The sequence below is a fragment of the Mugil cephalus genome, chromosome 23, assembly GCF_022458985.1.
Source record: "Mugil cephalus isolate CIBA_MC_2020 chromosome 23, CIBA_Mcephalus_1.1, whole genome shotgun sequence".
NCBI lineage: Eukaryota > Metazoa > Chordata > Actinopteri > Mugiliformes > Mugilidae > Mugil > Mugil cephalus.
Genome location: NC_061792.1, coordinates 6,116,757 through 6,142,933, shown reverse-complemented (window position 1 = coordinate 6,142,933; position 26,177 = coordinate 6,116,757). Strand labels below are relative to the sequence as shown.

General features: G+C 41.4%; 9 protein-coding genes across 10 annotated transcripts; 3 read left to right on the top strand and 6 right to left on the bottom strand.

Moving 5' to 3' along the window:
- Positions 1-2,937: 2,937 nt before the first annotated feature.
- On the bottom strand, positions 2,938-3,717 carry LOC125001207 (gamma-crystallin M2-like). Its single transcript, XM_047577130.1, has 2 exons — positions 3,367-3,717; positions 2,938-3,265 (listed from the first exon to the last, which is right to left on the bottom strand). Exons 1-2 carry the CDS (start codon positions 3,715-3,717, stop codon positions 2,993-2,995), a joined length of 624 nt encoding a protein of 207 aa, XP_047433086.1. The 3' UTR covers positions 2,938-2,992.
- A 915-nt stretch (positions 3,718-4,632) lies between these two features.
- LOC125000587 (gamma-crystallin S-1-like) lies at positions 4,633-5,354 on the bottom strand. The gene is made up of 3 exons (XM_047576116.1): positions 5,346-5,354; positions 5,023-5,265; positions 4,633-4,927 (listed from the first exon to the last, which is right to left on the bottom strand). Exons 1-3 carry the CDS (start codon positions 5,352-5,354, stop codon positions 4,655-4,657), a joined length of 525 nt encoding a protein of 174 aa, XP_047432072.1. The 3' UTR covers positions 4,633-4,654.
- A 1,071-nt stretch (positions 5,355-6,425) lies between these two features.
- On the bottom strand, positions 6,426-7,201 carry LOC125001205 (gamma-crystallin S-like). The gene is made up of 3 exons (XM_047577129.1): positions 7,193-7,201; positions 6,853-7,137; positions 6,426-6,701 (listed from the first exon to the last, which is right to left on the bottom strand). Exons 1-3 carry the CDS (start codon positions 7,199-7,201, stop codon positions 6,426-6,428), a joined length of 570 nt encoding a protein of 189 aa, XP_047433085.1.
- A 1,292-nt stretch (positions 7,202-8,493) lies between these two features.
- On the bottom strand, positions 8,494-9,609 carry LOC125000583 (gamma-crystallin M3-like). Its single transcript, XM_047576113.1, has 3 exons — positions 9,464-9,609; positions 9,128-9,376; positions 8,494-8,824 (listed from the first exon to the last, which is right to left on the bottom strand). Exons 1-3 carry the CDS (start codon positions 9,476-9,478, stop codon positions 8,546-8,548), a joined length of 543 nt encoding a protein of 180 aa, XP_047432069.1. The 5' UTR covers positions 9,479-9,609; the 3' UTR covers positions 8,494-8,545.
- Positions 9,610-10,053: 444 nt separating this feature from the next.
- LOC125001204 (gamma-crystallin M3-like) lies at positions 10,054-10,812 on the top strand. Its single transcript, XM_047577128.1, has 3 exons — positions 10,054-10,062; positions 10,149-10,415; positions 10,529-10,812. Exons 1-3 carry the CDS (start codon positions 10,054-10,056, stop codon positions 10,805-10,807), a joined length of 555 nt encoding a protein of 184 aa, XP_047433084.1. The 3' UTR covers positions 10,808-10,812.
- Positions 10,813-12,016: 1,204 nt separating this feature from the next.
- On the top strand, positions 12,017-13,363 carry LOC125000584 (gamma-crystallin M2-like). Its single transcript, XM_047576114.1, has 3 exons — positions 12,017-12,091; positions 12,259-12,501; positions 12,891-13,363. Exons 1-3 carry the CDS (start codon positions 12,080-12,082, stop codon positions 13,161-13,163), a joined length of 528 nt encoding a protein of 175 aa, XP_047432070.1. The 5' UTR covers positions 12,017-12,079; the 3' UTR covers positions 13,164-13,363.
- A 1,309-nt stretch (positions 13,364-14,672) lies between these two features.
- Positions 14,673-15,584, top strand: LOC125000582 (gamma-crystallin S-1-like). Its single transcript, XM_047576112.1, has 3 exons — positions 14,673-14,803; positions 14,939-15,181; positions 15,264-15,584. The coding sequence occupies exons 1-3, from the start codon at positions 14,729-14,731 to the stop codon at positions 15,531-15,533; spliced, it is 588 nt and encodes a 195-aa protein (XP_047432068.1). The 5' UTR covers positions 14,673-14,728; the 3' UTR covers positions 15,534-15,584.
- A 929-nt stretch (positions 15,585-16,513) lies between these two features.
- On the bottom strand, positions 16,514-17,488 carry LOC125000586 (gamma-crystallin M2-like). The gene is made up of 3 exons (XM_047576115.1): positions 17,480-17,488; positions 17,139-17,381; positions 16,514-16,814 (listed from the first exon to the last, which is right to left on the bottom strand). Exons 1-3 carry the CDS (start codon positions 17,486-17,488, stop codon positions 16,539-16,541), a joined length of 528 nt encoding a protein of 175 aa, XP_047432071.1. The 3' UTR covers positions 16,514-16,538.
- A 2,136-nt stretch (positions 17,489-19,624) lies between these two features.
- LOC125000555 (protein boule-like) lies at positions 19,625-24,645 on the bottom strand. Of its 2 annotated transcripts, none has more exons than XM_047576063.1 (11): positions 24,475-24,645; positions 23,187-23,297; positions 22,872-22,963; positions 22,716-22,770; positions 22,548-22,623; positions 22,278-22,426; positions 21,527-21,598; positions 21,395-21,430; positions 21,193-21,309; positions 21,018-21,110; positions 19,625-20,923 (listed from the first exon to the last, which is right to left on the bottom strand). In XM_047576063.1, exons 1-11 carry the CDS (start codon positions 24,517-24,519, stop codon positions 20,783-20,785), a joined length of 987 nt encoding a protein of 328 aa, XP_047432019.1. In that variant the 5' UTR covers positions 24,520-24,645; the 3' UTR covers positions 19,625-20,782. The 2 variants fall into 2 exon arrangements, with proteins under 2 accessions (XP_047432019.1, XP_047432020.1); XM_047576064.1 differs by having other exon boundaries at positions 21,193-21,306.
- Positions 24,646-26,177: the final 1,532 nt, after the last annotated feature.

The following is a 26,177-nucleotide window of genomic DNA, read 5'->3' as shown; positions in this document are numbered from 1 at the left end:
AAACGGCAATGAATCATAATGTGTTTAGTAATGTGTAAAATAAAAATTAGAATTGATAGAGTTGACTTATTTTAGTTGCAGTCTGGAGTCAGACTACTATAAATACTATATTATTTCTTAATAATCTTAATAATGACATTCTCAGAGTTAATTTCTTAAAAACAACCAAACTTTCTGGAGTGAGAGGCAGACACCATATAATCCCAAACACTCCCTGGACCTGGAATGTAAACATCACAGGAGACTAGCGCCGGGGACTTTCCTATAAAACATTTTTCACTGTTAAAACGTTTGATAGGTTTAATCCAGCGTTTCACGTGACAGTTTAAATCCCATTCATCTCTGTGGGTGGCAGAACAGTCTCCCCGCTTATAATTCCACTCTGATCTCTTTCCACTTCATTACCAGCAGCTGCAGAGAGATCACCGAGTGCTCCACGTGATCGTGCGATAAATCTTCTCACGCAGGCGCCTCCTTGATGACCGATGGCACAATGGACACAAACGCAACATTTGGTTAGCGACATTAGGTTTCAAAAAAGTGCACGTAACAAGTGACTCGGATGCACAAGAATGCAATGTTTCTCTCTGACTCATATAGTATCAGAAAGTCATCTCTGCCTATTATTAATCAAGGAAGTTGAACTTAAAATCATGGTTAATTCTTGACTTTGCAGCCGCTGCAACAAATTCAGACTTGTTTTCATCAGGATGTGCTTCAAATGTGTCCAAATTGGAATACCAAATACTAAAAGATTATCTAATGAGCTGTAACTGTCGCCATCCAAAGTAAACGTTCCATCTTGTGTCTTCACACTTAGTAAATCTTTTATTTATTTATTTTTTGTGCAATACTTAGAAACTGCTCGATCAGCGCCTGGGAGATGCCAGAGCGGATCCGTGTGTGATAAAAAAAAAAAAAAAAAGTTCCAGTTCAAACATCAGCTGAGCTCAGCAGCTCTGTTACTGATTTGCAACGTCTCCTGTTTACTCGGCCCCGTCACACGTCAAACGCTGTGTACAGTGCCACATCTCTGATTTTTATTCTTCCGTTCTGGCAGATCGACAGGCGTGATAGAATCCAACATATCCTGTGACAGGAAATTACCCGCTGCAGACTTACAGCTTCTTATCAAACGTGTCAGCAGGTTACATTGATGGTATTTCTTTTTTCTCTGTGGCTTTTAATCTCAGAAGGAGAACAGAGCAAAGGTCAGCAGGCCCCACAGGATGTTATATCATCTTATAATTTTGCCTTATAACACTCATTTGTTAATTACATGAGTTGCTTCATATAGTCAAGCTAAGCTAACGTCTTATGACTGTATAACACTGCATTTATTTTCACACTGAGCCACACTGTATATTTTTAGTTGTCAAAGAAAGGAAGTTTCCTGTCACTTGTAATGCGACTCTTAAACCACTAGGTGTCTCTCATACTTACTTCCTTTATATCCAGATTGCTAAATGACCTCTGCACTCATGGAAACACTATTTTCATAAAAAGAAGCTTTGTTATATCAAAATACCGGCCTCATATGACGGCACTTGAATGCTTCATAGCCCTAATAAGACATTTCACTGTGATGCAAGTCACTAATAAATAGAATCAAGCACTGTATTTGGAATCTATATTGAGTAATCCCCTTTGACAAAACAATGATTTTTTTTAAAAAAAATCTTTTTGCTAGCTGTATTTCACAGGCTCTTCTTTTAACTATTTACTGACCTTGATAATTTTTAACTGCATTTATATTTAATTTGTTATTCTGTAGGACTTTGAGATTGCTGAAATCTAAAGCGCAATACAAATAAAACATATTATTAAATATTATTAAAGTGTCACTATTCTTTACACACTTTTTTGGCTCTTATTTTTAGTCCTTACACTATTTGATTATACCATTATTGTGTCTTGCAGGAGGAGGATTAATACTTGTCACGCTACGACTGCTGACCCTTAAAGCTCTTATTCATGGCTCATAATGAATCTATAAACTATAGGTCTTCAACAGGGGGTCTACAGAGGTACTGCAGGGGAGTCACAACATCTTTGGTTGATTAGACATTTCTATATATATATAGAAAAGGCACAACACATCAGTCAACTACTGAAGCCAAAATGGCTTGGTGATTCACTGTCCCTACTACATTTAGCTATGTTTAAAGTTAAAACTTGAATATGTGAATTATTTTCTCTGTCAATACACCAGTTAGGCATGTTTATGTTTACAGGAGTTACACGGTCACTCTACTGTTGCACAAGTTTGAAATAATTAAATGAACCGGTGTATTATTTGAATAGCTTAGTAATGAATGCAACATGATAATAATAATGCATATTTCTAAATACCACTAGGCCAAGTTTAATATAGAAGGCATATCGTAGGTAGAGGGTCCCTACTTAGTCTCTCCATCAGTTTGGGGGTCCTCTGACTGAAAAATGTTGAAGACCCCTGCTATAAACCACTACTAAATTATTAGACATCATTGATGTCTTCACTAGCAACCTCATTTGATCCACCACTGAAGTGGCAGTGTCATTGCAGGTTAAGAGGAATATTGCTAAGGCAAAAATCTGTGGTGGTGTGTGGTTTTCTCGTTGTCTGTGGCCAGCTGGGCTGTGGATACTGTTGAAGTGCTCTGCTGTATTTTTTATTTTTTTTTTGCCCCCACCCCACTGCCATCTCTGGCGCAGGCTGCCTGTAAAAACAATGGTCACTGGCAGACCATCCTTGTTGGTGAATCTTCCTGAATCATCAGCGGACGCTTTATTTTAAGCCTTTTTTGTTTCTGGGCTTTACCACAAACCACCAGATGGTAGCACCCACCGGTCACACAATAGCCATCGATAGCACTCGGTATCCTGGATTTGTTTTGCGACCACGATAAATAAAAACACACTAATTCCAGTTGCAGCTCGTCTACACGGATTTATTTGGAGTGAGTGGGGGAAAATTAGAAAGTGTAAGTGATAATGTTTAAGGTGGGGTCTAAAAGTCCACAACACGTCTAATGGAGCCGACAGTGGGATAAAGAGACCCCCAATCTGAGTGCCGTCTGTATTCACCCTTTTCCAGAAGGTACTGGCGCCCCCTGTAGTTGGGATTCTCATAGAAGACCCAGACGCCGTCCTGGATGTGAGCTGAGTGGATGTCGCGGAAGCGCCAGCGGTCCAACAGATTAGGTAGATCCTCACTGAACTCGATCATCTGGCCACTGAAGTCTGGACGCTCATAGATGCGGATCATGTGCCTGCTGGATGGCTTGAATGTTCAACAGATAAACAATGAGCTTTAAAGTTGCTGCCAGACAAACCTAGGTATCAATCTTCTCATCACTAGTAATCTCACTTGCTAGGACTTACACATCTGATAAGGCGACAGGAGCGGATGGTTTCGTTGAAGCCGTTCCAGCTCTGGAAGTTGGGGTACTCTCCTCTCACGAGGATGTACTGGTAGCCCATATACTGAGGTCTCTCATAGATGACCCACGCCCCACTCTCCACCCGGATAGAGTTACAGCGGCTGAAGTGGGAACTGAGTTCAGGGCAGTCGCTGCTACATTCGTAAAAATGACCCTGGAAGTTGTTGCCCTCGTAAAAGATGATCTGCAACAAGGAATACGAGTTAAAACGACATCTAGTGGACACTTGCGGAGCTGCAGCGTTTGGCACGTTTGCGTGTGATGCCCCCAAGTGGCCAAAAATGACATTCATCAGCTATATGATTTTTGTCGCTGACAATACTACCATTGAACATATAACATTTGCAAAGTATTTAGTAATAATGTATTTTATTTTACACGTCAACAAAATGATTATACAATTTTCTATATTATACCATTATTTTTTCTCTGTAGTATTTTAATTGAGATACATGCATTTGTCAGCCTTTAAGGGACATTTAGCAACAAGCAATCCCCCAATTAGTACAAGATGCACTGCAGCATTATTACATTGTACAGTTAGAGGACTTACCTTCCCTGTCCGCTCCATAATCACCGTATGTTCCTTCCTCTCCCAATCAAATTAAAGCCCCACATTGACTCCGCATCACTGACGATCCACTTTTTTATAAAGGCTGATGAAATGCATCGCCAGTGGAATTATTGTCATTCAAATGAGCTGCCCATTAGCGTCGGCACATTAGCAGAGTCTGCAACTGTTTTAGCACACGGCCTTCGGGTATGTCGACGCAGAACTGTTGACAGACAGAAAAAGACGCGCCAAATGATGTTATCCCACCATTTCTGTAACTCTACCTATTTGTATAATTACTGCACTCACCACTAAAATCTATAAAATTATCGTTTGCTGAGGCCCTCTTCTGCACTAGCAAGTTTAATTAAATTCAAGTTAGTAATATAATCTACTAAATTAAAATATATTGCTTTTTTTTATCAATAATTCATAAATTGATGACAGCTTATTTGTTACTTTAGTGTTGAATACTGTTTTTGCATTCATCTATAGTTAAATTCAGGGGTTTTCAGCATTTTTCAGGCCAAGGACCTCCAAACTGATAGAGTGATTAAGTAGTGATGTTGCATCAGATATGAGGTGATAACAAGTGACACAAACACCAAATAATGTTATTGAATAATCATGATTTAATTATGATATGTGCTGACCCTTTTCAGATATCATTATATGCCTAACGCTCCTTCACCCGACAGAAGGACCCAACTGTGGGCTGCATGGCCCCCCACTCAGAGTGTCGTCTGTATTCCCCTCTCTCCAGCAGGTACTGGCGCCCCCTGTAGTTAGGATTGTCATAGAAGACCCAGGCCCCTTCGAAAACCTTGCAGGAGTGGATGTCCCGGCTGTGCCAGCGCTCGTGTAAGGCCGGCATGTTTTCCAGCACCTCCATCGACTGGCCTTCAAAGCTGGGCTTCTCCCAAATCTTCAGCCTCCATGAACTCCCCACCTGGAAAAACAAAATAAAAGACAGCAGCACAGTAAATATGTATGCGATTAAAAATATGCTAAAACCTTAATCCGGTTTGATCCCTCTCTACTTACGTTCCTAATGATGCGACAGGACCTGACGGCGTCGTTGATGCCGAGCCAGTGCTGGTAGTCTGGATACTCGCCTGGGTTCAGCACATACTGGTAACCCATGTAGTTTGGTCTCTCGTAGATTACCCAGAATCCTCCTTCCACTCTGATGGAGTTGCAGCGGCTGAAGTAAGAGTGGAGGTCGCTGGAGTCGTTGTCACATTCATGGAACCGACCCTGGAAGTTTCTCCCCTCGTAGAAAATGACCTGGAAGGGGAAGAAGATGGCTTTTACAGTGATTTAACAATCACGTAAATTAAATACTGAATATGTGAAGCATACTGTACCTTCTCCATAGTTTAGACTAATAAGTAAAACATTTAAGCCTCCACCTCCAATATGCTTTTTATACAGAACAAGAACAATCAAACTAAGCACATGGTTTGCTTTGTGCAAGACGGATAATTCAATCAGCGATTCAAATATTTATCCAGGATTATCACATTGTTCTGAAGCGTTGGATCCCGTTCCCCCTGAACAATGCAACTGCAAAGGGCAAAGCCACTGGATGCTGCAGAGTGTGCTGACGAAAACAAGGGCACTGCAGGACATTTGGGTTGATACGCAGCGCTTCGAGCTGAGTCAGTGACCCGGCAGGAAGGCACCAGAGACTCTACAGGAGGCACCGCAGCGTGATTTTACGAACTGTCCAGAATCCTTACATTGATGGAAGAGTGTGAAGCCAGGAAAGCAACAAGTTCTCGAACCTACATGGCAAAATACTGCTCTCTAGAGGAGGGTCATGTGAAATACACAAGGAATAATGCTGATTGCCAACTGTACAGATAAATATTAAAAATTAAAATCTAACAAGCCGATTCCACTGATGTTAGCCAAGCACATTTACCCAACAACCCTCAATCTGGCACTATTTTAAATTAAATTTGTAATATTAATATCTGAGCCCTATCGCCAAAACTTATTGTCACTTGTAATATACTCAGAAGGCAAGTTTGATCAGAATAAAATGGACACCGAACAGATTGTGTTTTCAAGTAACACAGTACTAATAAGAAGACTGCACGCTAATGCATGCATCAGATGTTTCTCCCCGGGATTTAAAGATGCATGCATTCAGTGATTCAAGCTTCCTTTATATTTCATATTTAATTCACATTTTACGCATTTTAGCTGATGCATTATACTTGTATCTTGTTGTGTTTAGACCTTTTTTTTAAACTATCTTTTTAATCACTTGTAAAGCGCCTTGAATTCAATTTGTATGAAAGGTCCTGGATAAGTAGGTTTATGTAGTGTTTCAATGAATATATTTCAGAAAAAGACACCGGTCAGGGTTTGCTTCTCATTTATTGACAGTGACGTTTACCCATCTACATAAAGGTCTTGCATCACGTTCTTAATAAGATTCAAAACTCTGTGATCCTGCGGAAGGAGCCAACGCCAGGCGAGGTCGCCCCCCAGTCGCTGTGCTGCCGGTACTCGCCACGCTCCAGGAGGAACTGGTGCCCCTTATAGTTGGGGAGGTCGTAGAACACCCAGGCGCCGTCGGTCACCACGCAGGAGTAGGCCTCGCGCAGCTTGTATGTGTCGTACACTGAGGGGCAGTCGTCAGAGCACTCCACCGCCTGCCCTCCGAAGTCCGGCCTCTCGTACAGCCTCAGCTTCCACGCGTTGCCGTAAACCTGCAGATAAGACAACAAGATTCCAGAAGTATTCCAGAAGTCAAAGCTGGAAACAAAAACAAAAGCTGAAAGAGGCTAAAATACTCCAACTTCCCAGGAACATTCAAGTCTTACTTATATTTAATGAAAGAACATGACTGAGGTGCCTTACGTTCTTTACGGCGCGGCAGGACCTGACGCTGTCGCTGAAGGCCATCCACTGCTGGCTGTCGGCGTAATCCCCGGGGCTGAGGACATACTGGAAACCCTTGTAGTTGGGCCTCTCGTAGATCACCCACACGCCGCTCTCCACCCGGATGGAGTTGCACCGGAGGAAAAAGGCGTGCAGGTCGGCGCAGTCGCTGCTGCAGTTGTAGCAGCGGCCCTGGAACTTCTTCTCCTCGAAAAATGTGATCTGGGGAAAGCATTTAACAAACGTGAAAGTCTTGAAAGCGTTTTTTTTTTTTTTTTTAATTTCTTTTTAAGTCATATGGATGCTGGTTCTGTCTTACCTTGGCCATTTTGATGCACTGTAGTCCACTGCAGCCCCATCGAAGTATTTATCGATAAACAAAATGTGCAGAGTGCGGCGAGCCTTTCATACCCAAATAAGGCAGATTTACATATCAGCAAAATGGCTTGGTGGAGTTTGATTTGCCATTGTTCCTGCCTGATGATGACTCTGTATCAAACACATGCTGGAACAGTGAAGGCTCAGTCAGACAGTGACGAAAAGAAATGATTTAGCAGTGTTTTGTTTATTAAAGTGGACCGTAACATTTAACCATTATATATTTTACTGCTCTGATGCTACGTGTTGTTTGAATAAATGCTTCAAACATTTAGTACAGGGTAGATAAACAGAGCAAACTTAGGTGGTGAGGTAAATAGAAGTAAAACAATCCCTCACGGGTTTAGCACCAAATTCAATGTCCAAATAGCACACACATAAATTTCAGAGTTTGTATTCTATGTGAAATTCAGATATGATGTCAATGACCTGATCTGAAATGGGCAACACATTTCATTCAGTCTGTGAGGACCATTATTTTGCTGTTTTTCTGTTCTGTTTTGTTCATTGAAAGGGACGGATTTCAGAAAAGCAGGTCATATTTGGGGGCCACAAACCCTAGGTTGTGTCTCTGGATCTCTTCAGCCATCAGCATAGCCATTTGTGAGTTTTCAATTAAAGAAAAATACTGTGGTGAACAGGCACAACGACCACTCCAACTCAACTTTAGTGTGTTAGTATTTGTCAGAAGAAAGATCAAGACTGTAGTAGCACTTGTAGTTCACAGAACAACTTTATTGGGCGGACGTGTTTCGGCTCATGGCTTTCTTGAGGGTCACCACTTATTTGTATTTCTTTGTATGTATTACAATGTGCACTCCACAGGTGTCCATCAAGGTGCTTTACCACAGAGAAGATCAGAAGTAGTGAGTAAATAATTTGTTAATATGTGGACTTCCTAATTTCTCTGGTGTACATTTTTCGACGAAGGACTTTCTTAATTGTCTGGAAGTTGAAAATCCCATCTTTAAAGGCAATGAACCCAACCCTGGGACTGCTTTTTCATTTATTACCCTACTTGTGTTTGATTCTTTGGTTTTGAGGCTTTGAATCAGTAACATTTGTACTGTCCTCTGCCAAAGAGGAGAGACTAACATCTTTGGTGTTTGCAACTCTTGGCTAACAGTTTCACATCATCTCAGTGTGAAACGGTGATAATTTCGGAAAACTCTTCAAAACCGTCAGCATTGCTCTTGATTAGTTATGGAAGAATAGAAAACAGCAAACAGACAGGTATCAGAATTCAGGATTTCAGGTAGCTTTATTTGTTCAGCTAGTACATTTGCTGGTTGAGTTAACAGGAATCCATGATGCGCCTGATGGAGTTGAACCTTGTCACGTTGCTCAATCCCATCTCTCTGAGGTTCCTGTACTCTCCTGGCCTGAGGTACAGCATCCTGCCCCTGTAGTTGGGCTGCTCGTAGAACAGCCAGTGGCCATCCATCACGTTGCAGGACTGGCAGTCGGACATGTGGAAGCGCTCCGTCATGTCGTCACAGTCGTCCATCAGCTCATGCATCTGGCCTCCGAAGTTGTCCCTCTCGTAGATCCTCAGCCTGAAGGGACCCCGGTGCTGTGGGTGGAGAAACGTCAAAGAAATGACGTCAGAATCACCATGCACACTCCTGGTTTATGAAACCTGAGAATGGCTGTGGTTGATCATCTACCATAATAGCACAGAAGGCTGTGATATTACTGAAAGCTAGTGAGTTTAGAAACTTGCAGATAAGATAGGTAAAATGTCTGTAGCAACTTCATACAAGACTCCTGCAGTTTCTAAACTCACCAGTTTTCAAAGTGTTGCTACTCCAAGTCTTAGACCACCTAAAAGTGCAACAAGAAGGTCTCAAGTAGGTACCCAAGTTCATCCACCTACCGCCGGGATCATGCGACAAGACCGGATGCAGTCGCTCATAGTCATCCCCATCAGGCGCTGGTTATCCGGATACTCGCCCCTCCTCACCAGCGTCTGGTAACCCATGAAATTGGGCTTCTCATAAACCACGAAGAGGCCACTCTCCACCCTGCAGGAGTTGCACCTGCTCAGGTAGGACGTGAGCTCCGGGCAGTCGCTGGTGGTTTCATAGGAGCGACCCTGGAAGTTACGGTCCTCGTAAAATATGATCTAGAAAGAGAATATTTTAATTTTTTTTTTCCAATAGCTCATTTATATTTATATATTTCATTGCGATGTTTAGAAAGTTAAACTTACCCTTCCCATGGTCATGGTATTGTGAGCTAATTTCAGGTGTACAGCATCAACATCGATCCTCTTCCCTTTTTATACATCGCCCAGCTGTAGCATTTCCACGTGGCTTGTGCTGAAACCTTTGAGTCATCACTATATTGTGGCACAGAGCAGCACTATAGAGTGGCAGACTTTACTCTATGTCAGAATCTGCAGTAGTGATTGTGAATTGAATATTGGGCTTGCTTCCAGTGCCTTCAACCGTAATGATATCTCTCTTTACAGATGTACAGATTGAACTTTGTGGTAGCTCCAGCAGCAACCACCAAGCTGCTTTTTTGTTATTAGCTTTGTATCATTTGAAAATAAAAAGCCAGTAAATAATGACTTTTGTAATAACATTTTACTTGTTTTCTGACCTGACATGACCTCTCGAAACTACATTCAATAATAAGTATTGAGGCGGACTGTAAAAAATGAATGCAGGGCCACGTGAACCGCATGATGAGTCATGATGTTTCACACAAAGCTGTGTAAGGAGGTCTATGCCTGATAGTTTATATAAAAGTGGTGTTGGGTCGGCGTCATTTAGGGAAACTAAGACCACCACCACCATGGGCAGGGTAACATTTGTTGTGTTTGTATGAAGGTAAAAGCTAACAGCTATAGTGTCTTATACTGAAATAGAATTTCCTGTTTTCCGTTGCAGATCATTTTCTACGAGGAGAAGAACTTCCAGGGGAGGTCCTTTGAGTTCAGCAGTGACTGCTCGGACATCCACATGCACCTGAACCGCTGCAACTCCTGCAGGGTGGACAATGGGTGCTTCGTAGTGTATGACCGCCCAAACTTCATGGGTAATCAGGTCTTCCTGAGGAGAGGCGAGTACTCCGATTTCCAGCGTATGGGGAGCATGATGGGCATGATGGGCATGGCAATGATGGATAGCATTCGCTCCTGTCGCATTGTCCCAATGGTAAGACTTTGCTTTTCAACATTTCATGCAGGAACCTTGCAGGTGCTCTTAAGCCCAACGCCTTTTTTAATCAACTTGATGGACTGCTACCATGTTTCTTTTTCCACCAACAGCACAGGGGACAGTTCAGGATGAGAATCTACGAAAGGGAGAACTTCGGAGGCCAGATGCATGAGCTGATGGAGGACTGCGAGTCCCTCCAGGATCGCTATTACATGTCTGACTGCCAGTCCTGCAACGTGATGGACGGCCACTGGCTGATGTTCGAGCAGGCCAACTACAAAGGGCGTATGGTGTATGTGAGGCCTGGAGAGTACAGGAGCTTCCGAGACATGGGATTGAGCAACGTAATGAGAATCAGCTCCGTCAGACGCGTCATGGATGTATGCTGATTGCCATTCCCTTCACAGGAAACTGTGGGTCAATAATAAAAAAATACATTTTGAATCTCTTACATTTTCTTTGTCATGTTTATTATGTGTTTGGGTATACTTATGCAAAACGTGGATAGTGTGGTACAATTGCACTAATACACCAATCTATAAATGGTCAATATTGGCCAAGGCTAGAACGGGGCATTTCGTAAAAACACAACACTCTGCTTCTAATGACAATAAAACAGGTCTTCTGTAAATAAACCTGTGGCATTTGTTCTAAAAGCGAAGTTTTTGGAATTAAATCATTCCTGAACAACCACTTTACACAACGTAACTGATAACCTTTGGATAGTTAGAGGTTAGGGTTGCCCAAAACTTTTCCTATTACTGTTGAAACTGCCCTTGGTTCAGCAGCCTGAAGCATGACGCTGCCCTGCAGCTGTAGTAACTTGCAGCAAGCTGATATGGAACACAATAACAACGCAAAGGTACATCCATTACAATTCATATCACTACAGCAGCGGTGAGCTGCCAGGTAATTCAACTCTGACCACAGTACTTCCCGTAATTTGGAGGCATAACTTGCAATGGCCAATATACTGTATATCTATTAGAAATAATTTAAGTATTTGAATAAAATATCAAGGTCAAATATGATAAGATGCTGTCTAGGTGATTGAGGCCTACATAGCAACCTACTCAGTAAATCACAACAATTTGCATGTAAGATTAGGAGATACATGGAGTGCACCAAGAGCTGACAACTAGAGAGAAGCTGACTAGAGAAAAAGGTTTATCCTTAATGTACACAGAAAACACTGTATAGCAGTGTTACATAGCAATTGAAACACCAAAAGTCATGAGAATGGATGAGTAAAAGGCAGAATTTGTAGAATTTTAAATACATAGGTACTAGTAAAGCTGAATCCCAAATCTGGTCAGAGGATTGTGTTAGATTTCTTTCAAAACTTTGATATTTTGCCATCAAACCCAAGCATTTAACTGCATCTATCAATCTGTTATACAGGGCTTCACAAACATAGACATGCCCTGTAATTAAACTGGTGGTGCGATTGCTGGAGTTTGCTTTGTCACTGTAAAACCTGCACCGCTACAGTTTAATCCGAGTGATCGCATTGTGCACTGCTTTGATGTACAGTGCAGTGGGAACTTCCATGGCGATGAGCTGACTCAGTCATTTCAACTACAATCGAGGGGCAGATTCTTTTCATGTCACATGACGCATAAAAGGCAGCGCGCCAGTGCGAAGAAGCCAATAGTGTGAACATGAGCGCAAAGGTAGGTAGGGACCAACACAAGTACTCATCTATGCTGCTGCCAACGTAGGACACTGACACTAACTCGTGCATATAACGCATAAAGCTCCCAATGTGTATTTGTGTAATGACACTCTTTCATCCGTAGGATATTACGAAAACAAACTTGAAATCTGTCTTTCTTTCTAGATCGTCTTCTTCGAGGAGAGAAACTTCAAGGGCCGCTCGTATGAGTGCATCGGCGACTGCTCAGAGATCGCCTCTCACCTGAGCCAATGCAGCTCCTGCAGGGTGGAGGGCGGGAGGTTCATGGTCTACGACCAGCCCAACTTCACAGGGCAGCAGTACCTCCTGACCAGGGGCGAGTACCCCGAGTATCAGAACAGCATCGGCTTCAATGACTGCATTCAGTCCTGCCGCATTGTCCCTCTGGTAACTACAAGTATGATATTATCAACTAAGGAAAAGCAACTGGGTGAAAAATATTTGACGGTTCATGTTTTAGCCGTTAAGATGATGGTGTTCAAAGTCAGTTGCATCTTTTCTTGTCTAGTGCAAAGATATTTCCAGTAAGTCTAGCTTAACACTGGCATTTGAATCAGAGATAACTTGGTAACTACGAACTATATACATATTAAACTATCAAGGTAAAGACTTAACTTTAGCACAACCATAGGTAGCTAGCCATAACCTAGCAATAGCTCTAAGGGCTTTGTTAACAGCAATGGTTCTGACATTTAGCTGGCATTAGCGCCACAGCAGCTAGGGCGGATATTAAAAGGCACTGTGACCTCTTATTCCCCACATTTTTATTTTCACAGCACAAGGGACCGTTTAAGATGATGATCTACGAGAAAGCAAACTTTGAAGGCAAGATGCACGAACTGAATGACGACTGCGACTCCATCCAGGATAACTACCAGATGTCCGACATGCAGTCGTGCAACGTGGTGCAGGGCTACTGGCTGATGTTCGAGCAGTCAAACTACGAGGGAAGGATGTTTTATCTGAAGCCAGGAGAGTACAGGAACCTCAGAGAATTCAGCAGCGACGGCATGAGATTCCGTTCAATCAGACGCATCGTAGAATCTTAAGTGACTTTTACTTAGCTGATGAGTTTTTGGATGCCTTGTTCCATCGATGACGTGTAAAAATCAAAAGTGGAGGGGAAAGGGTTTTTATCCTGAAACTGTGATTTATGGATTGTTTGCATGTAGTTCCAGTTGTACCGTACAATTCACTGTAAATTTATCTCTTTTACTGTGTGATGCACGCAATAAATTGACTGGCTGCATATTTGTGTGAATTGTGTATATGTATTTGTATATTTTCAACATAGTTGATGGCTGTTTCACCATATAAATCTCAAATACAAAGGCAAGGGGGGGAATATATACGAGTCTAAGCAGCAAAATTATTTGAAATTTTACCAAAAAAAATCCCTAATCCGTATTTTGTGTGCGTTATGATCAAACAAAAAACATCTCTATGGTAACGAGTAACAAAAAAAAATTGATATATTCCTAAACATGCCAAATTCAGTAGTGTCACCTGTCATTAGATGAGCAATAAAAACACAGTTTTACAGATATTATATAACAAATTATACCTTTTTTGCAAAGTTTAACTTTAAACTTAAACTTCTTTTCTGCAATACTGAGTTAGAGTTACATAACTTAGTTCCAAAATGGATTTATTGGAGAGTTTACAGGAGCATGATGACAGGAAACTAACTCATACTACAGATGTTTGTGCCTTAAGTCCTGGCTAACCTTCCAAATATACAAACTGTTTCAAGACATGTATGTTTAATCTTTCTTGTGCAATCAAAATATATAGGAAAAATATAGACAGATGTGAATAATAAGCGGCAATTAGGCAGTACTACACTGGAACATGATACAATCCACATACTGCATTTATTATTATGTGAAATCTCAAATTTCCATCCATTGGATGTATATAATTGTCACAGATTTCGCATAATACTGTCACTCTCAGCTGAGCAGCTCTTCTGCATTAAAGCTGTCGCGTGCAGTCTATGCTGAATTTACATTGGAGCACTTAATCCACACAGAACACCACAACACGAAGCCGAGTGAAGCCGAACAAAAGCAGGGCCGAACAAAGTAGAGGCCGTCTAAAAACAAGTTATTGTGCTGACCTGAGATTGTTTAATCCTAAAAAAATGTTGCAGACAGGCAAAGCAGCAGGCGTGACCACTGCAGCCTGAGCAGGGTTAAATTCCAAATGTACTGCAACTATATAAAATATCGATCTTTTAAATGTAGGGCCCAAGTAACCATACTTATTAAAATGGATTATTAAAATAGATTTCACAAGTAAGATGCATTGAGCAAATGTCAGAATGTGACCAACTGGTGTTGGAAAAATAAACTTTTTCATATATTCATTGTTTTACATGTGTTTAGAGATTGGCATGGTATGTTTTTTTTTTTTTTCATTTATATTTACAGATTACTTATAGACGCCATGTGTGTGTGCCATCATGAAACAAATGTAACGGGGGAAACGGCAGCTCAAAGGAAAACAGCTGATTTGATTTGTCGATGGCGCCAGACAAAAAAAATATATTGTTTTGTGAGAAAAAGCTGACGAGCCCAGACATTGTTCTGAATGACAATGACACAGGTCATCCATGGGTTATAAAGGCAGCCTGGGGTGCACAGATGCCTCTACAGTGAGCCAAAAGTTAGCCGACACAATGGGCAAGGTAAGGCTGTTTTGGAATACGGCACATCAACATGGATTATACGACATCAAGCGGTGAAGTGGAAAGTTTTTTGGGGTTTTTTTTACGTGCGCATTTTCATGAATCTGAGCCACGTTTTGATCCGTTTACTTTCAGATTGTCTTCTACGAGGACAGAAACTTCCTGGGTCGCTCTTATGAGTGCGGCGGCGAGTGCTCCGACCTGCACTCCCACTTCAGCCGCTGCAACTCCATCAAAGTGGACAGTGGCGACTGGGTTCTCTACGAGAAACCCAACTACATGGGCTACCAGTACTACCTGAGGAAGGGCGAGTACTCGGACTACCACCGTTGGATGGGATTCAACGATTGTGTGCGTTCGTGCCGTATGATCCCTATGGTAAGCCTCAGTCCGGTGTGTACAAAGTTTTTGCGCAACACATTATCACTTCTCTAGAGGCTGATAAATCTTATTTCTGCAGCACCAAGGCTCCCACAGAATAAAGGTCTACCAGCGGCCAGAATTCGGAGGCCAGATGATGGAGCTGACCGATGACTGCCCCTCCCTGTACGAACGCTTCCATTTCAACGACATCTACTCCTGTAACGTGATGGACGGCCACTGGATGTTCTATGAGCATCCCAACTACAGGGGACGCCAGTATTGGATCCGCCCTGGTGAATACAGGAGGTTTTACGGCTGGGGAAGCATGAGCCCTAGGGTTGGATCAATCAAACGTGTCACTATGTGAGAAAGTTGAATGTCTATGTGACGAACCATCAATAAATCTATCGAAACACTAGTACACTGTCAATAGCTCCTTTTTCTGCTTGGTTTTAGGGAAAAAGTTCATTAGTTTAGGGGGATCCACTAGAAAATTGGGTGTTGTTACTAGTAGAGAAAGCATTATATAGAGTTTCAGACTTCGGAGGCAGGATAATGGAGCTGACCGATGACTGCCCCTCCCTGTACGAACGCTTCCATTTCAGCGACGTCTACTCCTACAATGTGATGGACAGCCCATGGATGTTTTATGAGCATCCCAGCTACAGGGGACGCCAGTACTGGATGCGCCCTGGTAAATACAGAAGGTTTTACGACTGGGGAAGCATGAGCCCTAGGGTTGGGATCAATCAAACGCGTTACTGTGTGCCATCAATAAATCTATCAAAACCCAATACACTGTCAATAGCTCCATTTTTCTGTTTGGTTTTAGGGATGAAGTTCAATAGTTTGGGGAGCTCTACACCTAAATTGGGGGTGTTACTAGTAGAGTAAGCATTATGCAAAGTTTCAAAAACCAGCGAGGTTCTTTAAGAAGTGATTTCCCTGAGCGAGTTGACCCATGGACTGGCACCACCCAAGATTCGCTTTATTTCTGTGATTAGCAGGGTTTCAGTTCTCCACAAATCCATACATTTCTTTTGTCAAGTTAACTATTCTTCAATGAGTGGACCTAATGTTACAGGAAAGGGGATAGAACTAAACGACAAATACATGCCCTACTTTAGGGCAGTGGCTTGAAATTATAAGAGATTTGTACTATGGAGAAAATGAACTCTCGTCTAAGACTGAGAGGAAACGTTTTTGTGGAAGAAATTGGTAGAAATGGTCGATTCATAAGTTTTGCTAAACATACAGGAAAAGTCTTTGGATTTGTCCTTATTCAAATACCAACAAATACTATAGTAAATAAAACACAGACAAACGGTTTAAGTCCAGCGTGTTTATTGAGAACAGATAAAGAAGCAACTTTTTAGTTGAAGTCGGTGATTCGCCTGAGTGAGCCAATCCTTGGGCTGGCTCCGCCCCAGTCGCTGTATCTGCGGTACTCGCCGGGCCTCATGTAGTAGGTTTTCCCCCTGTAGTTGGGCTGGTCGTACATCAGCCAGTGGCCGTCGACCACGTTGCACGAGTTAATGTCGGACATGCGGAAGCGGTCCTGGACGTTGGGGCAATCGTCGCTCACCTCATACATTTGGCCGCCCAAGTCAGGCCTTTCGTACAGTCTTATTTTGTAGGAGCCGCGGTACTGGAGAAAAAAAAAAACATATATTAATGAATTAAGTGAAGTAGTTATTTCAGAGAGCTGACCTATCTTATACAGTTTCCAGTTATTCTTAACAATAAGATCTTTCACAACCCAGTGTTTCTTTTACCTAGATATATCTACCTATATACGCTACCAGTCGAAAGTGTGGATACCTTCCCTTTCAACTGAATAGTAGTCTTACTTTAACAAAGAATGACAAGACAGGCATCATAGCTTATGATTCAAATGTACATGCGTATTGTAATAAATAAGCATATCAACATGTATTACAGTTTTTATCCTAACTCTTTGTCTTGGGCTTACCACTGGAATCATGCGGCAGGAGCGAATGCAGTCGTTGATGCCAATCATACGCTGGTTGTCTGCGTACTCCCCCCTGCGCAGGAAGTACTGGTGGCCCATATAGTTAGGTCTCTCGTACACCATGAAACAGCCGCTCTCCACACGAATAGAGTTGCAGCGGTTGAAGTACGGGTGCAGGTCGGCACAGTCGCTCATGCACTCATGGTGCCGACCCTGGAAATTTCTGTCCTCGTAGAAAATAATCTGCAATGCAACAGCCCCGATTAATAATTATGTACAAACACCGATGTAAAGGTTGAGATTTTAAATTCTGTATTTCCAGTAACACATAACAAACCTACCTTTCCCATTGTTTTAGTTAGTGGGGGAACGACCGATGCTCAATTGACGCTCTCTGTGCCGCTGTCCTTTTATATGAAGTAGCTGTGTGATGGCACAGCATAAAGTATTGTCATCCAAATACGTTTTAATACGCAAATCTGGTTATGTATAGCGATGCGCCATGGTGTGGCGATGACTTATTGTTGTCCAGTTTGCACGTGTTCATCACTATTGATTAAAACACAGCGGTGTGCTAGTGGTCACTGCTCAGCAAATTGTGTCCTTTTCATTTGAAAGATTCCCGACACTATATACCAGGGTCAGAACAAGTCCAATCCCCTGTGTTGATCAAATTTACTAGGATTTCAACAAGGATTTATGTAATTTCTCAATGCGGCGATCGTGTAGTAACTAACACCGTTTATATCTCAGACTACTTTGTGAAATTTTATCAGTATCTTCTACAATAGTAAATAATGCTGTTAATAATTCTGTCTGACCAAATACCGGATAAATTGCTATGAAATTCGGTAAAACCTTCCGAACTGTAACCACTTTAATCCCCTAAAGTCCTCTGATTTTCTAATCCCACTTTGGTTTGAACAAAGTGCTAAATAGAAAATAATTGGACACTGACACGCTACATTTAGGTGAATATGTATAGCATTATGTCTGAATTAATAGCAGGATTATGATCATTCTAAACGTGTTAAACAATGCTACCAAGTCTTTTTGCTCGGGACCAAACAGCAAACAATGATCTGTACGTTTAGAGTTAATTTTGCAACACAAATAGGTAGAATGTGCAACTGAAACTTTCTTCCTTTTGTTACTTTTAGCTATATATTCAGCATGGTTTGAATAAATGATAAAGCTTCACTCAAAGTCAGGTGAGTATTTCTCTGTAGCAATAATACATAGTAGCAAGCACATGTACTTCTGTGAACAAGGTCTATTTCATGGTTCTTGCATTTATTTGTGAGATGAGAGACTTGTGGTGTAAAAGGGATCCTTTAACAAATGAATTATTTGCTGTTTCTTGGCCCGTGGGACATATTTTTGTGCAACATCTACAAAGCATCTGTGATATCTGTATAAACAATGCAGTTAGTTGGTTTGTGGGACAGCTTTCTGACGAAGGGGAAGCTTTTTAATAGTGGGCAACGTGGTTTACTTTAGTATTTCACAGTATGAAATGCGACTACACAGTATGAAGCTCATCACATGTGGACGGCCGACACACAGCGGTTTTATAAACTTTAATCCAAGGTCACGAGACTCAGTCTTTTGTAAATCTAATCAGCAGCGGTTTGGTGCTTGTGCCTGCCAAGGCCTTTATCCCGTCCATACAGATGAAAACCCTGATTCATCACAGCCAGCGGCCTAGACTGGCACGACTGACCCCTCGTCGATGCTACTCCATACCATGCTTCGATCATTCTTATAAATATCGGCATTTACTGATGATCGGATTTTCTACTCAGAAAGTTGGAGAATCCTCAATACCCCCTCGAGTTACCGAGTTGAGTTACCAAGATGGCGACCACATGTGTAAACAGTAATTAGAATCTCCTGTAATATTCCGTTTATTAACACTTCTGATTAGTTTTTGTTGCGCTAAATCGACCGTACAGACAGTATTTTTCCACGTACACACGTTGTAGTTCGAGTTTTCCATGTGTTATATGGGAACTACAGGCCCACGTCGCGCTAACAATGGCTTAAAAGAACAGTCTGGTAAAACCAAAACGGTGCAAAACAGCATCGTGGCAAACTGTGATTAACAGTGTATTTTCTGCTACAACTAAAACTTTTTAATATTTTTTTATAAATTTCTGCCTCGTGTGGCAGATTTAGTCACTGCAAATAATTCGAATAAAAAAAAAAAATCATGAGTTGCTTCGATTTACAATTTGTGTAACATTTAGTTTAACATTATAGCAATAATATTAGTTAATATCAAGCCTCTTTTTGGAAAAAAAATGTAAATACTGAACATACTCACAATCATGTTTTCCGACTTCTGTAACCAAAATGCCGATAACGCGGGTGTGACGTAATTCCGACCTCCGAGGTAAATGTGACGCGGCCGTCGCACGCTCTTCAAATTGCATCACGCGAAATGTCGTTTTTCAAGATTTTGCCACCACAGCAGATGCAGAAGGTTAAACAGAAGCAGCACGGCTGCAAAACATTTATTTCAACTGAGGAACCGAGGAAAATGGAAAAGTACTGCACTGTTACATGCAATATTACAGAGCAAGTAGAGAGTAAGCACTGCAAATATATCAAAAAACAAAACTGTAAACAAAGCACCAGAATATTTCAGACTGGGCAGTTTGAAAATACAATAAGACCAGTAGTAATGTAAGGAAAGCACACTGACCGTTTCAATTCTAGTAAACTTTTAAGAACATTTTACCTTGAAAATGATTCAAACTGACCACATTCAACAAGAGAATTAAACCCGTTACACTGACATCATGCCAAAAAATGCTACAAGTAGATAAATAAAGCTTTTTAAAAGACATTTTAAAGCAGGCTTGTTGGCGATTTGTTAAATGCCACTTGAACTGCAGAACATAAAAACTCCGTAACATGAGAACACTCAACTAGCGGCTAATTTTTATACACAAAATTTAGCGGAAATTATTCCCAGCAAGTAGGTTTTTGAAATAATTGATGATGAAACTGCAAAAGCAAATGTTTGGCTCTGAAATAAAGTGGGTGAGAACCAATCGTGGCGGATCAGAGGACAGGTTCCAACATTGACGAAGCACAGGAACTGGAGCTAAATCCGATAAATGTGATCTACGGAGCGCCTGCAGTGTTGCTCCTTTGTCTTGTCACGTACAGGAGAAAGCTGACATGGTATGAAATACAAAAAAAAAAAAAAAATGCTTTGATAATCTCAGCTGTAACATATTATGGTGATGATGGTCACGTTTTGCTTTTTGTTTGATGGATAACCTGATATTATTATAATTTTTTTTTTTAAGAACTTATTGGCTGAAGCTCTGGGAATTCAACACCTCTGAAATATATAGTGTTACCACGCTACAGATTTACTTGTAAGTATTTAGCATTGCTTCATTTTGTTGTGTTTAATGTAGAAAAACTAAGAGCAAATACTGTCAACCTAACGTGCAGTATGAAATACGAGCCACTGGACGGTGAGGCCTGAGAAGCCTGCGAGGCGAGAGCTTACCTGCATCACGATACGAGCCACGGGTTTAACAGCTGATAGACTACGCGTAAGCCCGCGGAGAAAGGGCAGCGAGAGGAACGACATGTTTCCTTGAGGAGGTGTCTGTGTTTTTTGCCTACATGGGAGGTTGTGAGGTGTAGGACGTGGAGGCGTCCGGCTGCTCTCTTGCGTCTGGCAGACAGGTGTAGTCCCTGTGGCGCATGAAGCGCTGGTACTTCGACTTCAGGTGGACGCGCGAGGACGGAAACATCACACTCTGTTGAGAAAGGGACAGATTATTGCTCGCTGAGGAGGAGCACACTCAAGATAGACAGTAGTTCAGTTTTATTTTCCAATTAGTGGCCTTTTACCTTTCCAGGGTCATGCTGCAGAATAATGGGCGTCATTCCTTCCGCTCTCTGAGGATATATCGGGTAATAATGCTGCACCGTCGGCTCTAAAAACTGCACACGCATGAGAAAAAGGTGAGCGCCCTGTTATTATATCACAAACTCACCAACACCTGCACCAGTGCTGAGTCTGTACCTCTGTTGTGGTGTCCCCCATGATGGGTACAGGAGCCTGGAAAGAGCCTCCATCGGGAGGATGGTAAAGACGTCCTGACTGCTGGGAGTACACGGCTGAACTGGAGGGCATCGGCTGCTGGACGTCGGACATTAAAAACAGGTTAACGACTGACCGGCTTCTCCTGAATTAAAAGCAAAAGGTTTGGCTTTACGTGACCTACCTGGACGGGACTCCAGTGAGGCTGGTTTGGGACACACTAGGGGGAGGATGAGGCAGAAAGAAAGCAGGCTGATAAATAAATTAAACCCTTGACATCGTAGGAAAACACACATCTTTAGGAGGCTGAGCTGACCTGGTAGTGGTGATACGCTGGTTGCTGGTGGAAAGGCTGATGAGGCTGAGTGCGCATCTGCGGAGGTTCAGGCTGGAAGAAAATATTCATCTGTACACAAGCTGATTTTTTTTAAACTGGCTTGACTAGCATGAGAACCAAAAAAAAGCTGTGTCTGAATTTATATTATGAGTATTAAGAATAACCTTTGTGAAAGAGGAAGGTCTAGCATTGTTAGGATAAGCAAATATATGGCTAACGGCTAGAGACCGATATGGATTTTTTAAGGCCGATACCAATCAGCCATGGCCGATACATGCCGATGATTTTTCTGAGCCGATGTTTGGAATCGATACTGCTTTTTCCCTCCATTTTAATGATAAAAATTACACAATGATAACAAATGTTACAAGTCTAAAAGAGGTAAAAGAGGTAGAGCACAAGCAGTTAGAGTGGGGAGGGGCAATGTATGGGCTGCACAGGTCCACAGCACAAGTCAGCCTGTGGATGCCCGGATAAAAAAAAATATATATATATATCTATCGGCACACCCACATATTGGCTGATTACCGATAGCGGTAAAAAACGCAATATATCAACCGCCCGATATATCGGTCGATATCAACGAAGAATCAAAAAATGCTTCACAGCTTTGTGCTGCAGTCACTAAAGGTGACATATGCTAGGTCTGCTCCCTTACCTTATCTGGGATATTTCACATATGCAGCATTCACATGGTATGGCATTTACATTGACAATGATCAGTGCTTACAGGCCAGTGGAAGGCAGGAGGGTTCGCGTTGGGGCTGTAGACGTAGGCGACTCCATTGTGGTAGGTGTGTGGATAACCTACAGATGAGGTCCCACAGGATATCTGCTGAGGAGTGGCAGCTTCAGGGCTCAACTTGGGGGGACTCTTAGCTGGGATAGCAAGACACTCAAAGAGTTAGTGTGTAGTAGTACAGCTGCTCCGCTCTGCTATGAACTATTAAGAGTAATAACAATTAATCCACACGCCTTCAGTTTTACACTGTCGACTTACTTTGTCGGGAAATTTGATGCTTCTGGACAGCTTGGCCAATGCTGAGCTTCTTGTCTTTGAAACAGATGTCACTCGCCTTTAACCAAGTGGTTGAGGGTGACGTAAGACAACAACGTCCAGACACAAAACGCAAGAGAATCTGGATGCCAAACGAGGCGCTTCACTTACATTATTAAGGATTTTCAGAGCATCTTCTTGGCTTTCAAACGTAACAAATCCGTAGCTGTTCAGAAAGACAGAATCAACAGACCGGTTAAAGCCAAATGAAGAGTCACGACTACACGCATCAATCTGTATATAAGAGGAATGAAGCAATTAACTCACCCCTTTGACATTCCTAACCGATCAATAACAATCTTCACCTCTTTAACAGCCCCATGTTGCGAGAAAATATGCCGCAGTTCGCTCACATTAACCTGGAAGAACCCGGAGTTAACAGTGGTTAGCTCTAGGATGAACCATTTCCATTTTTATGTGATTTGGTGGGAAGCCATGTGAACACTATGCTGGGATCTCAGCGTCATAAAGATAACTACAGATGGGAATAGTCGTAAATGCTTCGCTGCTCTCGACCCTTCCGCATTAAGACACAAAAGCCCTCGCCACACATATAACAAAATGAAAATGAGCAACCCTCACCTTGTAGTCAATTCCCCCAACAAAAATACGGTTGGGGATAACGGTGCCGAGGGTGGAGGAGTGGTGATTTTCTGAAGGAGACACATCAGGGGTGGAGGAAGTGCTGTCAATCTGAGCAGAATGTGTAAAAATAAAAAAATAAATCACAACGAAATATGGTCTAATTCAGGACTGGTATGAAACATTATTCATCACCTTATTGGACAGAGAGGATTACGTTTTATTGACACTATAATGCTGTAGGTTTATGAGTTGATCTTACCACTGATGTTGCAGACACACTCGTATGTAGCAATGTCTTGTATATACGTTTTTTACTATCTTTTTAATTCTATTGGCCCAGATTATAATAAAAATGCCAACACGGGAATGGCAATCACAAACAAAACCAGACCTCTCTTACTTTCAGCAGTGTTGTCTGACAATACAATTTAAAACTAGTTCTGACGAGACATTGTTACCGTTAGCTTAAACCAGGGGTGTCAAACTCATTTGAGATCGGCGGCCACATGCAGCCACAACTTGATCTCAACACAAAAGCACAATAACCCACAAGTAAGGACAACTATTTAATGTTGATGTTTCTGACTAATGCTGTTGTAACATTTGAATTTCCCCAGTGGGGATCAATAAAGTATTATCTTATCTTATCTTATCTCTAGATTTTTTAAAATTTTTTTTACATTTGATAAACTATCCTTCAAAAAAAATAAATTTCTTAATAAAGATAAGTGCAATTTGGGCTTGTTGCTGTCTGCTGTGTAGCCCTGGGTCTCAGTGTTGTGTTATATCCACTTTCCTGAGTAAAACAGTGGACAAGTTAGCGATAGCTGTTATTTTCATTGAAAAACTTCGGTCTTATATGTAATTTTCACGCAGATTCATCGAAGGCCGCTTTTGGCCCGCGGGCCGCATGTTTGCTGGCAACAGTGCAACTCGACATGGACATTTTACAACTGAAAAATACTTTATAGCTTACTTTAGCTAAATAGTAACGACTTCCTTTACCAAAAAAAAAAAATACTTTTAGTTGTCGCCTCTGAATGCAAACGTCTGTAGCTAGCATGTTGAGCCACTTCAACAAGTTATGCTTTTTACCATTTTAATTTTCCTAAACAGTGTCTATTATAATGCATCACAAATTGCTCTTTATATCACATTGACTTGAGTTAATTAAATGCACTTAATGTAAAGTGTGTCGACGGTATTTGCGTTACCATAGCAATATTAGCCGGCTAAAAGACTAACTTAGCTAGCAAGGCGGTAATGGTGTTAGCCTTTGACTCACCGTGTTTTGTTTCTCCACCTCCATGGCTTCATTAATCCCGTTCATTTCTGTCCTTGAAAGATTAATTCGGGTTATAATCTCGGGTTAACCATGGTTTATTTATTATTTCTCTAAATGATTCAGTAGCCCCCTCCTACCACACTCCCACACCTACGACTTCATTGATCGCATGTCTCAAACTCAATTGAATAGTAAATAATAATAATTCATGCAAGTTTTATTGTTGTATTTTTACATGTGTATTTCTTCACCAAAATGTTCGTTTTCCCACATAATACAAATTTCCGAGTGGAAACTTTATTTTTAACTTTATTTTATTTTTAAGTATGCAGTATTTTTGCAAGGAAGACACATAATTGACCTTCTCAGCGGAGGACATGCGTTTACTTTAGATTTAAAGTGTTTTAAAATGATAATACGTTCATGAGAAATGTACAGTAAAATAAATAGGACGAAAAATATATTAAAACACAATGTAACACACGTTGGCGCAGTACCAAATAATGCCCACGAGGTGGCGCCAATTCTCTGTGCATAAAATTAGAGGAACAAGCAGGGACTTCACGATACATTATTATCAAACCAGCTCATAAAAAGTAAGAACTTGGAAGTTGTTCTTTGCTTTTAATACTATATTAATACTAGATTGATTTAATGGTGAGACCGATTTCACATTTCATGTTTTCACTTCATGTTTGGTTGCTAAGTGTATACTTACAACGACAAGACTGTAAGTTAAACACCACTTGTTTTTTTACTCAAAATCCCATTTTTGTATCAAATTCATTCTCCTTATATATTTATGTTCAACATAATGATGTCATCCCTTAGAAATGCTTCATTTAGTAGTTGCTTGCTCTGGACTGGTGATAAATGTTTTTTGGGAGATTTAAGGTGTTGATAAGGAGCTATAGCTTAAAGACATTTTCCAGCCTCGATCCTCAAGAAAGCCTCTCTGGATTTTGCACAAAACTTACACAGCTATAATTTTCTTATAACTGGCGACAAAGTGTTCTCAAACACTGTCATTTGTAGGCCACCCACCTTCCTCCTCCTCCTCTTCCATAAGACCACAACAAAGTGGTGATACCAATTCGACAGTGTCTCCAGCAGTGAGAAAAATGCGCGACACATAGCCACCAGATATGGTCGAAAGAACGCGTAAGGGAAGCATGAGGTTCAGCTTTTATTTAATGTTTCCCTTTCAACAAAAAGCTCATGCCGCTTTCGGTGTGTAGTTCACCTCAGCTTGCCTCGTACATTTCCCACCACTACAACCTCCTTTCTCCAGATTGCTTGTCCCCATCTTAGCATTGCGAGCCACACCATTACTTGTCACTCATCTCCAGCTTTTCTTAATTGCCGGGTAAATTTGCCAACAAGTTCTGACGGTGCGAGATGAGAAGGGCATGTTTGATAATTACAGCAATTTACAAGCTAAAAGTCCTTTTATACTCGACAAAGACCATTTAAGACGCAAGTGCTGTCAGGGCGACTCGTGTGTCTGTGTGAATTTTTGCCGAAAACAAAACAGCAGAGAGTGAGGCTTTTAGTCTTTGACTGATTTGGTTTTCTGATACTGTTTGACTTGATTTCCTATGTTAATGCTGGATTTTATGATCACATCCGTATTTACTTTAATTGTAGTCCTTTAAAAAGGTGTTTAATATTGTATTTCTTATTATTCTTACACTATGTCGTAT

Bases quoted from the DNA above. Each gene is read 5' to 3' on its own strand.
- LOC125000584 (XM_047576114.1), top strand. The intron at 12,502-12,890 runs GTAACTACAAGT...TTATTTTCACAG, and splicing joins CCTGCCGCATTGTCCCTCTG to CACAAGGGACCGTTTAAGAT.
- LOC125000587 (XM_047576116.1), bottom strand. The intron at 4,928-5,022 runs GTAAGTAGAGAG...TTGTTTTTCCAG, and splicing joins CCTGTCGCATCATTAGGAAC to GTGGGGAGTTCATGGAGGCT.
- LOC125001204 (XM_047577128.1), top strand. The intron at 10,416-10,528 runs GTAAGACTTTGC...TTCCACCAACAG, and splicing joins CCTGTCGCATTGTCCCAATG to CACAGGGGACAGTTCAGGAT.
- LOC125000586 (XM_047576115.1), bottom strand. The intron at 16,815-17,138 runs GTAAGCCCAAGA...TTTTTTCTCCAG, and splicing joins CCTGCCGCATGATTCCAGTG to TACCGCGGCTCCTACAAAAT.
- LOC125000555 (XM_047576063.1), bottom strand. From the start codon at position 24,519: ATGAACGGGATTAATGAAGCCATGGAGGTGGAGAAACAAAACACG. The intron at 21,310-21,394 runs GTAGGTCACGTA...TCCGACGTCCAG, and splicing joins CTCACTGGAGTCCCGTCCAG to CAGCCGATGCCCTCCAGTTC. The intron at 21,111-21,192 runs GTACAGACTCAG...ATGCGTGTGCAG, and splicing joins TGGGGGACACCACAACAGAG to TTTTTAGAGCCGACGGTGCA.
- LOC125000582 (XM_047576112.1), top strand. From the start codon at position 14,729: ATGGGTTATAAAGGCAGCCTGGGGTGCACAGATGCCTCTACAGTGAGC. The intron at 14,804-14,938 runs GTAAGGCTGTTT...GTTTACTTTCAG, and splicing joins TAGCCGACACAATGGGCAAG to ATTGTCTTCTACGAGGACAG. The intron at 15,182-15,263 runs GTAAGCCTCAGT...TTATTTCTGCAG, and splicing joins CGTGCCGTATGATCCCTATG to CACCAAGGCTCCCACAGAAT.
- LOC125000583 (XM_047576113.1), bottom strand. The intron at 8,825-9,127 runs GTAGGTGGATGA...CTCCACCCACAG, and splicing joins CTTGTCGCATGATCCCGGCG to CACCGGGGTCCCTTCAGGCT.
- LOC125001205 (XM_047577129.1), bottom strand. The intron at 6,702-6,852 runs GTAAGGCACCTC...TCTTATCTGCAG, and splicing joins CCTGCCGCGCCGTAAAGAAC to GTTTACGGCAACGCGTGGAA.
- LOC125001207 (XM_047577130.1), bottom strand. From the start codon at position 3,717: ATGAATGTCATTTTTGGCCACTTGGGGGCATCACACGCAAACGTGCCA. The intron at 3,266-3,366 runs GTAAGTCCTAGC...TGAACATTCAAG, and splicing joins CCTGTCGCCTTATCAGATGT to CCATCCAGCAGGCACATGAT.